At 49.9% G+C, this 12,103-nt stretch overlaps 3 protein-coding genes across 3 annotated transcripts; all 3 read right to left on the bottom strand.

Annotated features, from left to right (window-relative positions):
• Positions 1-1,404: 1,404 nt before the first annotated feature.
• Positions 1,405-3,803, bottom strand: MAA_09999 (vacuolar sorting protein 1; the record flags this gene model as incomplete). Its single annotated transcript, XM_007827997.1, has 6 exons — positions 1,405-1,573; positions 1,631-1,715; positions 1,769-2,039; positions 2,096-3,482; positions 3,549-3,683; positions 3,751-3,803. The coding sequence occupies 6 exons, from the start codon at positions 3,801-3,803 to the stop codon at positions 1,405-1,407; spliced, it is 2,100 nt and encodes a 699-aa protein (XP_007826188.1).
• A 2,157-nt stretch (positions 3,804-5,960) lies between these two features.
• Positions 5,961-6,793, bottom strand: MAA_09998 (CMGC protein kinase; the record flags this gene model as incomplete). The annotated part of the gene is made up of 3 exons (XM_007827996.2): positions 5,961-6,142; positions 6,194-6,443; positions 6,494-6,793. The coding sequence occupies 3 exons, from the start codon at positions 6,791-6,793 to the stop codon at positions 5,961-5,963; spliced, it is 732 nt and encodes a 243-aa protein (XP_007826187.2).
• Positions 6,794-8,595: 1,802 nt separating this feature from the next.
• MAA_09997 (Protein kinase, catalytic domain protein) lies at positions 8,596-9,375 on the bottom strand (the record flags this gene model as incomplete). The annotated part of the gene is made up of 1 exon (XM_007827995.1): positions 8,596-9,375. One exon carries the CDS (start codon positions 9,373-9,375, stop codon positions 8,596-8,598), a length of 780 nt encoding a protein of 259 aa, XP_007826186.1.
• Between the last annotated feature and the right edge of the window lie 2,728 nt (positions 9,376-12,103).

The following is a 12,103-nucleotide window of genomic DNA, read 5'->3' as shown; positions in this document are numbered from 1 at the left end:
CGGCCACGACATCAACTACCTCGCCGTCTCAGGCGCCCTCAGCCTCCTCGGCCGCGCCGCCGATACGCCCCACCCGCCGACCAACATCCTCGCCGACTTTGCCGGCGGCGGCGCCACCCTCTTCCAGGGCATCCTGCTCGCGCTGCTCGCGCGCCAGACCACCGGCCGCGGGCAGGTCGTCGAGGCCAACATGGTCGACGGCTCCGCGTACCTCGCCACCTTTCCGCGGCTGGGGCTCAAGTCGGGCGTCGGCGCCCGCGGCCGCGGCAGGAACCTCCTCGACGGCGGGTGCCCGTACTACGAGACGTACGAGACCAGGGACGGCAAGTACTACTCGGTGGGCGCCCTGGAGCCCCAGTTCTTCCGCCTGCTCGTCGAGGGCATGGGCCTGGCCGGCCGGGGCCTGGAGGAGAAGCGCTTCGACTTTGACGAGTGGCCGGCCATGCGGGCCCTCTTCGAGAGCACCTTTAGGCAAAAGACGCGCGCCGAGTGGGAGGCCATCTTTGACGGGACGGACGCCTGTGCCGCCCCGGTGCTGGAGTACCAGGAGCTGGAAAGCGATGCTGCCAGGGAGGGGGACCAGCGCCCGTCCGTGACGCTGCGCGGCACGCCGTGCTTGGCCATCAAGCAGCGGCCAGCGGGACACTCCGACCCCGTCACGCACGGCCAAGGCGCTGGTGTTCCTGGGGACGGGTATGAGGGCGAGCCGCTGGCGCCGGGGGATGGTGGTGAACAGGCGTTGGAGAAGTGGCTGGGGTGGCAGAAGGGGAGAGAATATGACGTGCACAAGGGTGCGTATATCCTGACCAAAGGGGGGTCGAAGCTGTAAGATTTCAGAGAATAGAGCAACAGATACAGCCAAACGTACAATGTATATCAATACACTTGCTTCGCGACATCATCCACCGGCGTGACGCTTGCGCTATCCTGTTCAAGACATCAGCCCCCTCCTAGGCAGAACACATTGATTTGCTATTAATAAAGGGGTTAAAACGCTTCGTCTAGTCCATACATCCCTTACCCACAAACGCGACACAAAGCGCCACGCACAACATACATAGGCCGGTCCCCAAAATAAGATCCGCCTTCTGTATCCCATCTGCAATGACCAAATCAGACCAAAAAAAAGTAACATCAATCAATCATTCTCAGTGACAAAGGCGGCGGGGACGATGCTCTGCCTCGAGCTCTCCAATGGGAATCCGCGAGTCACACTATCTGATCTACTCTAAGCCTTGGTACACCACCCATGGTATCGAAAAAGAAATAGCGAGCGTTTGAATCGAGGGGTTTTCCTTGACGTCGAGAAATAGTAACGCTTTCATGCCTGTTCATCACGTTTTCCATCGGCGCCAAGCAAAGTGCAATAACACAAGTATTTGGTCTGCCTGGGGTTGGTAGGCTTTATTGGACCTGACTGACAATTTCGCTAGCCTTGCCCAGAGATTCAACCATCTGCTGGCATTCCTTCCGTCTGCGGACTGTGAAGTCGCTTTCCTTGAGCAAGTCATCGAGCGTATCGGTTCGGTACATGTTCTCGAGCAGTTCGCGCTGCATTTCATCCTTGGTAAACCTGTACATTGCGAGTCAGTACCTACAACAAGAGTGAAAAAAGTCCTGGTGTACATACTGCACGAGATTAAGCATAATAGCCTTGGGGACCATGTCAATCATGGTGCGCTTGACAATGTTATAATAGGAGGAAATGAGCAGCTCTATCGAACGGGATCAGTTTCTGTTCGGCGCAAGTGATGCCAAAAGGACTTACTAATGACTTCCACTTCAATATTCTCCCGTTCAGAAAGGTTGCCAGAGGCTTTCAATGTGGGTGGAGGGGCTTCCATAGCTGCCGCCTTCTTCTTGTTTTTGGCAGCAAAGAAACTTCCAAAGAAACCGGCATTGCCAGTGCCATCCACCTCAGGGACTGGGGGACTACTGGCCCGAGCAGGTGTGCTAGACTGTGGAAGAGGCTTGCCACTCCTGGGGTCAATCTGGACAGGCTTCGCGGGGTTATATCGTTCGTTGACAATCGCCATGGCCTAAAGTGGGGGAGTTAGAGAAGAGCTTCCACATAAAGACGGGTTCGCACACTTACGCGGTGGCCGTTCAAGAAATCAGGGTGACCAGTATTGATGTAGCACGACTCCATGGAGACAAGATCGCGCACCAGCTTGTTGGTGGGCTCCATAGCCTTCTTGAAAAAGGCGATGACAACACCATGCATCTTCTCCTTGAGCTGAGGATATCGCCGGTATAACTGCTTGCCCAGAAGCTGCGATAAGATTCGGACCAGTTCGTCATAGGCGAGGGAGACACACTTTAAGCTAGGATCCTCGAGGCGCTTGATTTGTTGCTTGACAATGAGTTCAAACGCGGTGGTACCGACAAACAGGGCCGGAGATGAACCAGAAGAGTTGTAGAGAATAGTTCGGATATCAACGTCCTTGACAACGTCGAATGGATCCACAGCCTTGACACCGTTCGCGTACAGCTCGTGGAAGACGAAACTGATACGAGCACCACCCGACAACTCTGTGCTGGAAAGCTCAGTGTTATTGCCGTCTAAAACTGTCCGCCACTCGTTTGTAAATTCGGTAATAATGTTCAGGACAACGTTGGCACTATTTCCAAGCATAGATGGCCCCAGACTCTCCAGCTCGTTCGTGTACTTTTGTAGAGAGCTAGAAATTCTTGCTTTAATATCGGGCAGGGTTTGTTTGATGTGCATCATGAGAATCATATTCAGCTTGCGTGCCAGGTAGGGAGTTCCGCAGTACGAGCTCTTGTTGCGGTAAGCCTTGTGGTTGTCGAAAAATGCCTTTTCGGCGTCAAGGGCAACGTTGATGGCCTTCTTATTATCGATGTCTCGTTGGCCTCGGTTAACCACGGGGACGTAACCCAGACGCAATGGGATGACACGGTTCGAGAGAATATCGATAACATCGGTTCCGTCATCCATCAAATCGACCTTTGTCAAGACGCCAATGGTACGCTGACCCTCGGGATCAACTTCACGGGCGAGCTTGAGGCCGTCTGAATTTGCCAGGTCAATGTTGGCTGCCGTAACAGCCAAAATGATGGCATTCGACTTTCCAATATATTTCAAAACCATCTCTCGAATCTGTCGCTCGATATCGCGGGGTTGATCTCCGACGGGCACCTTGGTCAGACCCGGTAAATCGACCAGTGTTAGGGTGAGAACATTGGGAGAGTAAATACGCAAGTTGATGGGGGCAGCCGAGATGCCAGCGTTCTTGCCAACCTTTGCCTCCGTCTCACGGGCAATCTCCTCTCTGATCTTGCCAAAGTCGTGATACTTCTGGCCAGGGATGTGCAGAAACTCTCCCCACTCGTCGGCGTTGGCAGCCTTGTCGTTAGCTGTAGAAATCTCCTCGGGCTTGACACCGTTTGTCTGGGCTGGGCGGTTGATGAGCTGCAATACTAATGGACGCCGCGTAACAATGCCGGAACCTCGAGGCAGGCTGTGATAGAGGCGGTTAGTTAGCTCTTCGTTGATATCGATCTATGCCGCAAAAGGGGCAACGTACAAATCTCTGCCCACGATGTTCTCCAACACCGAACTCTTGCCGCTAGACTGGCTGCCCACTACGACAATCTGAGGCAAATCGATGGGATTGTTGACGCCAACAGTGGCGAAGACATCCTGGAGTTTATTGACGAGTCTGAGCCCGAAGGTTAGCAACTATATCGTATCCCCTGACACAAGGCCCAACGGCGGTGGGGGCTCACTGAATGAGGGCAGGATCCGAGATACCACCCGGGGTCGCGAGATTGCCACTCATGATCGCTTCGTTTAGATCGTCTCGCTATAGCTTGCTATTGTCGGTGATAGGATCGTAGGGGTTACGATGTGGTGGTGTTGGACGGCAGGAGAAACAAAAGTCGCTGTTGAAGTGGCGGTCCGACGATGCGGTGGAGGGGAAACGTCACCACGATGACTTGTGACCAGTTGCTCGGAAACCCGTTCGAGGAAGAGGGCCAGAAGCAATACGATGCCGTTGGACGTTTTCGTGTCGCAACACGGTGTACTCAATCAACAGAACGGATGGCGCACGAGGTTGGAGATGGGCTGCGTGCCGGAAAATGCAAGGTGTTTGTGAAGCTGGATAAGGAGGACTGGCTGGGCGACATGTGCTTCTCCAGTCTGGTCAAGTCCATCAGCCTGACAAGGGCAGGCACTAAAAAAGTGTTGCGTCGCTGCCCTGGCAGGGGTCGACGGTGCCATGGGTTCGGCCAGTAGACTGACCAGTTGACCAGTTGGCCCGTGCTCTACATGTGTACTGTCTACTTGTCTCCCTGCCTTGTACGCCACCAACTGCATACACGCGTAAAGGTAGCTGAAACTTCCCAACACCCAACCCAACGGGGCTCGGCCAAGCCACATGTGGCGGGGCAACGGAATCGCCGCGTTCACAGGCGAAGTGCGCCACGTGACTTGGACGTGACCGAGGACAGCGTTTGTGTCTGAAAAGTTTGAAAGGACAGCCCGAATAATGGCAGCCTAAAAATAACGACCGGAGAAACGTCACCAGATGATGTGGCCGCCAAAATCGATTTCCCTAAACATATGATACGGATTTCCGGCCTCCAAAATTAGGCAGCTGCGTTAGATGTGTTGCCTAGTGGCTTGGATCTCAATTTCGTTGGGCGGAATTGCTCCAGAGGTCGGGCACGAAAACGACATGGTTATGACCTTGTGAGGGGACTTCTCTTCTCACAAAGAAGTGATTTAGAGTCGCTGCCTGCCAGAAAATTCGGCCGCCAAGGCCGCACTGAAGTCTCAGCAGCATCCTTATGTAACGTCACCCTCATCTGAATGACGCTGTGAAAGACTACAGGCATTCACTGCCTTGGGAAGCGATAGCCCAAAGTCAAAGTCTATCAGCCCCGTGATGCGGTTAATCTCGGAATCGAGTAGCATATTCCACACATCGGAGTCCATGAGCCAGGATAGTCCTCAACATGTACGGGGAAACCTGCAAATTACAAAGTCAGCAAACCAGAATTCGCGTGAACCAACTTCTGGATAGGGGTAAAAGGCACCCGCCTCCTAGATGTTTGAAAGCCTTGCACTCACAAAATTACCCGACTCCACGCAGAGTGGATTATTTCGCCATCCTTGAATGGCATCTCTCTGATCTGAAGCGCTGGTGGAAGAGAATATCGAGATATTCGGCTGCCGACATGTCAGCAACAGGTATGATTGGAGCCCTAGTCTTACTGAGGCGTAGTTGTATCTCTTGTAAACATGATTGAGGCTCCCACGATGGATGCATCAGTTGACTGTAATCACCAGTTCTATCTATATTTCCCCGAGGGTATGAATAGTATGCAGATGAAGCTGAGGGACCAAGAGCTGAGGAAACGGTAACGTCTTACCCAGAATCCCCAAAGGATAGACCACGGTTCCGCTTAATTCCATATCATTATAATCGTGACATAAAAATGTGTTCCAAAACGAGCTTCTGTGCCAAGTAACCGTAAGGATTACGCTAATTGCTCGGCTTGTAGACTCTCGGTCAAGGGCGGATTCATAATGGATGTGCCGTCAACGCCAGCGTTGAGGACCGCAGCGGCTTTCTGTAAGGTAATTTACTTAATAGATGGTATCGAGCGAGGGGTATGCTTGTAGTTGGATATAAATTGGCTGGTCTGTGAGTTTTGCGCATCTCGGTGAGGTAGGGACAGTTCACCTGTGTTACATTTCGAGATTGCCCTCCTCTTCTCTGCTGGATGCGTTCATCTGACTAGTTTACATTTAACACCACGTACTTACAGCCAGAAGGAGGATCTAGGATAGCTAGACAAGCTCCGGAAAAGCGTCACAGATCGTTTTGCTCTAGCCCACGACTACGCTGTAGACAGTTTCGGCGTACTACTCGGCAGTTTTGCCCAGCCCAGGCACCAGTGCAATTGGCCAATCCTGCCATTGACCAGGATCAAGAAAAGAGCCATGGATCTTCAGCCAGTTCGCCGGCTGTTGCCCTTTCCTCAGGGAGCCAACATAGCATTCGTTTCAAGAATTTCAGGAAGCGCTCCAAGTCCTCAGAAACAATACAGCCTGGCACTTCTTTTCCCAACTGCCGATGAAACGGAATCAATGACTCATACATGAACTTACCTGCAGACTCGTCAGTGGCCATCCAAGTCACCATGTACCGGGCTCACTCACCATGGTCATCGAAAAAAGGGCCGCCAAAATAATCCTCCGCGTTGTTACACACATCCCCTTTGGCGTTCGGGATGCGTGGCTCCCAGCACCAGTGCCTCATGTCTCTCTGTCGTTGTATTAATTGCCGTGGTACGGGGCCAATAAGTGCAATCATCTCGGCGAGATGGTGCGCGGCACTGTACTCGTTCCCGTCCGGGACGTTCTGAGGCCTGCCGAGAAATAGCTCCCGTTCACCAAGTAGGTCCCATAACTGCTGCGAATTAACACGTACGTTCAATACTTGGAAATCACTAGACTTACAATAACGGCGAAATTCCAAATATCGGCACTATAGGACCAACTTGTTCCGAGTAGCACTTCAGGTGCGTGACAATGGTTGGGCTGTATTGGATGGAGGAGCGGCTCCCCGCCATCTCCCCGTTGTGCTAGTCCAAAATCTGCAATCTTGGGAACTATGTTTTGGAGATGTTCCTCTTGGAGATCGCCAAAGTCGTTGTGGCAAAGATAAATAGCGTCCTCGCCAATGACCTTGCGAGGCATCGGATTTGCTGACTGGCTTTCAACGAACCGCTCGAGGACCCAGTTATGTTCAAATGCCATGAGAATGTTGTCCAACTTGAGATCTAGATGATAATGATCAGTAGGCCGTACTTGCGAAAAGAATTTCTAGAAAGCTGAGCTACCGGTATGAATAACTTGACGATCGGTATGCAAGTAGTCGAGAGCATACAACATGCCCCGAATATAAAATTTGAACAGGGGGAGTGTTGAAGACGTTATCTTCCCGGCAGAAAGTCGGCGCTTGAATAGCCACAATGGCTCTCGCATCGGCTCGAATACCAAGCAAACATGCTGCCCTTTGGGAGACGGAATGGTGAAATGATCTACAGCCGTGACGAGCAAGTGGTGACCCCTGTGCCTTTTGTTGCCGGACGCGAGGTGAACAGACATTGCCAATTCTTTTGCAGCCTCACCGTCGCAATAGTTATTCGTAGTAATTTTGATGGCGAAATATTTCTTTTGCCAAAACCAGATTCTTTTGGAATCTGGGTTAGTTATTGAGAAGGTCCAGGCGTTTGACAGCCTACCACTAACCGGTCCTTTTGAGCAAGCCATACTGTCGAGGACGATCCCCAACCTACTTTCGCCTTGAGCACATATGCATCTCCTATCTTGTCTCCGGGGTTCGGATGGAGAAAATTCCGGCGTTGATAGCCTGGGATTTGCTCTTCGTCGATGAGTTTATCTAAAGGCAGAGCCTTGGGAAGTGCCAATTTCCCGGTACATGGTTGGTACCGCAGCGCACAGTTCCTGGCGGCGACCACACGCATTTGAAACAAAATTAGAGTCTCTACAGATGTGCGCGGGCGATAAAAACGAGGCTCTGAAGATTTGAAGATACGTGTGTTTGGCTTTCGAACCAAGAAACCGCGAAGGCAGGTAATTTACACGTGACTTCCTGTGGCTGGTTCCTCGTGGCTCATCAATTTTCCTTCAATGTCAATTCAATCAAATTATCGGAAACTTATCAACGGTCCTTATTAAGTTACCGTTGGGTTAAATGCAGGCACCTCCCGTAGGACAGGGGTAATCCCTGTTTCGCCTTAATCAACGCCACGAATTAAATTTATAACAGTTAATACCTGGGCGCAACATCAATATCGCTTTATTTTCTTTCATGCAGGCCCTGCACCGTACATTCCTGCACGCACGTCAAGGCTGTCCTTTTTCGTTTAATGTTGTGGAGATAATGACAGGCACTGGTCGGTGAGAAATACAATACAAGGAAAATGCTAGTCAACATGTCTATAACCATAGAACAAATGATATCCCTGTTAGGGATGTAAGGGACGAGAGGACATGATGCAAAATGAGAATGGGTCTGGTTGATGCATCATATATTGAGGTCAAAATTACACCAGAAAGAATTATGCCAACTTTGGAAGAAAACGGAGAACTGAGGCGGGGAGTAATGAATGCATGTAGTGATTCCATATTATATTAGCTGTCCTTTAGCAGTTTGCCCTCAGCTCAGTCATGCTCAGGCTTGCTCAAGGCTTCACTTTGCCACAGCTCAGGCAGTGTGACAATGGCAGGGTAACTGGGATTAGAACGTAGTGTTCTATTCAGACTATAATAATCGACTTGAGGATGTCAAAGGTCCTTAATTTTCCACGAGGCCTTGAGGGACAAAAGGCCCCTATAAATACAAGAAGTCGGTGAGGGCTTCTGCCTGAGGCAGCCCTCGCTAACCGACTTCGGGCCTCGTGGCCCTTTCAATGTTGCCTTTGTTGTTGTGTCACCTTTGTTGGCCCAGCGCCCTTTGTTGTGTGCCAACCGTGTAACCGGCAACCCGGACGTAGGAAGAATTGGGTCACAGTTCCGCTCGACTGACCTCCGCTTTACCAAATAGTATATGAAGTATTCAGAATAAGAGAAGCTTGCTGATAATATGGGTCAAGAACCCTCTCAACAAGATCATCCTTCATCCAAGGACTATCCCAAGCAGGCCTCCAAAGTGCTTTTGCAAACTCCCAGTACTCGGGGAAATAACCAGAGAGCTCCCAGTCCAAAATAGCCACAACTTGAGATCCACGGACAAGAATATTACGAGGCGCAAAGTCATTATGCGTCATGACGAACTCATGGCCCTGCATCATGTGAAGTAGAGTTTTGCAGAGGAATCGTATAAAGGAATCATCCTCCCGTCCCTTTGTCCATGCCCGCACTAAACCCTGGTTAAAACTTTCTTCCGTAGAGTACGGTCCATAGCCCCCAATATCATCATCGATGTATTGGTCATCGCACGGCGATCCATCAGTGCAGCTGATAGTAGGGCTCTTGAAACGTCTTAACTCGTTGAAGTAACCTCGAAGCTGCTGAACGACTGTTTCTTTATCTGCATCATCGTAACTTGGCCATGCCTCTTGGAGCGTTTGACCCTCAACTCTTTCCATAACAATACATACATGGCCGGTTTCGTCATGCGTATATGCGTCATAGACCTCTGGGACGGGGATATTTGTATTCTCACGGATGAACCTCATGGTGTTGGCTTCAGCCAGGCGAGTATTCTCTCCGGTTTTGACGACAGTCTTGCCATCTATTAAGAAATGAACAGCACAGAATGGCCCAACACGAGCAGCTGCCGCTAGATCGTCCTTGGTAATTTTCCGCGTCATTGTGGCAGTGCATAGGTCGTAGTATGAGGGGAATAGGTGTATTTGGAGCAGAAGCGTCTAACGACCCCCGGGAAAAGATGTTGGTTAGCTGCTTGTTGGTCAGCATTTTGTACCTCTCGTCGTTACACTGCTTACATAAGACATTGAAGGGATAATCATTTTGCCGTGTATTTCTTTGATCTTGCGTACGAGCAGTAGTAATAGCATGTAGTGAAGGTTACTAAACTACTCATGTTGTGGGTGGCAATGACTTGTGACGACACACATACACTTCCCCATCTTGATCAATCCGCGCTGGAAGCCCAGTTTAATATTATGTGTTCTTTGGCAAATCTGCCAAAAGTTGAGGCCTCACAGAGTTGCATGGTTTAATTTGGTAGATAACAGTATTTTCCTTTCAACAATATGTATGCACACGTGGATGGGAAGAAAGACATCAATGCGTGTTCCTCGCCAAAACCGGTAATCGCACCTCAGCCTCCCCGACGGTAATAAACGTATTCCATTACCAATTGCAGTATTTTGCTCTTTTCAGACCCCGCTCTTGCCGTAAGACATATGCTCCGGACATCCAAGCACAACAGGTTGGCGGCAAACCTAACCTGTAACAAATCCAGCTTCAGATGCAGGGCTACAATTCACAGGGCGCAAAGGGGGGTTTGTTCCGCTTAACTAGTTATTCCGCTTTCTGCGTCGTATTACCTTAAGGAGGACATGGCGGCCCAGGTGATAGAGGACACGGGGTTCAAGAGGGTCAATATAGCTATTTGAGGATAGGAGTTTGTGGAAAGGGCAGTGTTAGTTGAGTCGAGGCCGGGAGTTTAGTCATTAACTTGAGAAGGATAACGATAATAGGGTTAACTGGAGTGATGAAGATAGGGGAAAGTTTAGAGCGTTCAAACGTCCCTAGTTAACAAATATCGTGGAAGATTCTTCACATCCTTCATCAATATGTCGTAATAGTCATGAAACATGGCACATGGCACCCGCGAATACAGCTGGTTGTGAGCCAGCAACACTCCCCAGCGCAAGTTCAGCTGTGTTCAAACTGGTTGGAAGGATTGACTACAGAGAAATAGAAAAGAAAATCAAATCAAATCAACTGCTTAATAAGAAGTGCGAGCGATTCCCTTCCAATGCTTTGAAGGTAGTCTGTAGATGCAGTCGAAGCTGCGGGTCCATGAATCAGCAAGTATTGGCATATGCGAGGCTGCATAAAAGGAGAAATCCCGAAACTCACTTTGGCCATATCAGATGTGAAGTTGAAAAGGGACGCACCCAAAACCACATGTCTCCTTTGAGGAAATGCCCTTCGCGGCTATGGATCTACTCTACTCTATCACACAGCTCAAGCATGCACTCTAGAGCAGCCGAGTTGCGCCGCATCGTAGACTCGTCATAACTTATTTTTCCACTGTGCTCTGACCGAGGGTGGTATGTTTGCTCATCCGGACGGCCTGCAGGCCATTTTGACCATGTATTTTTATACTTATGCATAGTCACCAAGACAAACTTCCGTTCGTCGTCGGCAACCTGAGTGAATGAATGGCCCATGCCAACAATAGCAATCGGCTCAGGCTTGCTAGACGCATGAGTCATGTTGCACAAGAGATAAAATGCCCCCCGACGTTCCAGACCGCAAAAGAAGAGGGGAGGGCGCGGGACGCACAAACGTGGTAGCTGAGCAAATGAAAAGGGTGATATTGAGGGTTGAAGGATATAAGAGAACCCAAATCGATATGAGAGGTTGACTTGGGACACTTGAGCTAGAACTATCCAATATAATGTTATTAGATACAACGAGACAAAAAATTGGCGTAAAAATTGAAAAAATAACAGCAATTTACGCAGCGGAATTACAAGGTATTGAATGTATTAAATTGATGATGCTTGATGAAGATAGAAGTCCAGCAAATTGACCCCTGGTATACCTAGTCAGAGCCCCTGAAAACCCCTGCTACGGCGCCCTTCAACTCGAGCCCTAAAGAAAGCAAATATCATGACGAACAGGGCCAAAACGTACCCTATTCCTTCCAACAGTTGCCAGCCAAGAGGGTTGGCTATGCTTGCGAGACTCTACCACATCTGGTGTCCGTCCCAGATATAGAATACACCATTAGTTAAAACGAGAAGAGAAAAACTCGAATATGATCTGCTGCAGGGGGTCATACACACGGCTCAATGCAACCACGCATGCATGTGTTAACGGCATTATCATGACTCTTGCTCAATTCGACACCCAAGGTCTCGGTAACAGTTAATATTAGGGGGTATAGTTGCTGCCTAATAAGAGTCGTTTCTTTTTGTGACAATATGCCTCGATGCTGACAACACATGCATGAGTATCACAATGTGGACAGAGCGCGGTCCAATAGAGGCCAGGGAACTTCTTCAGCCCGTTACACCCAGCAAACGCCGGGACCCAATTCCGATTTCCATTGGATAGAAGCGTCAAGAGCTATTGCCGTTTTTCAAGGCCACATGCATTATTACAACGTCATAGAAATAGTGGCTACGAGTCACATCACAAAATGGAACAACTCTTGGGGTGGGAACCCGTTTATTTCTGCCCCTTGCTAGTTTCAAATATCCTATAACATGAACCGGTGCACCAGTTCATATTCCAGGATTTGGCTTTATATGACACAAAAGAATGGAAGCCTTCTCAACTAGAAGAGCCAAGACGATGCCAGCAACCCCCGTACCAGCAGGGTGGCGATCAACTCAA

This window comes from Metarhizium robertsii (assembly GCF_000187425.2).
Source record: "Metarhizium robertsii ARSEF 23 chromosome Unknown MAA_Scf_16, whole genome shotgun sequence".
Classification (NCBI taxonomy): Eukaryota; Fungi; Ascomycota; class Sordariomycetes; order Hypocreales; family Clavicipitaceae; genus Metarhizium; species Metarhizium robertsii.
This window is presented reverse-complemented; position numbering and strand designations above follow the sequence as displayed.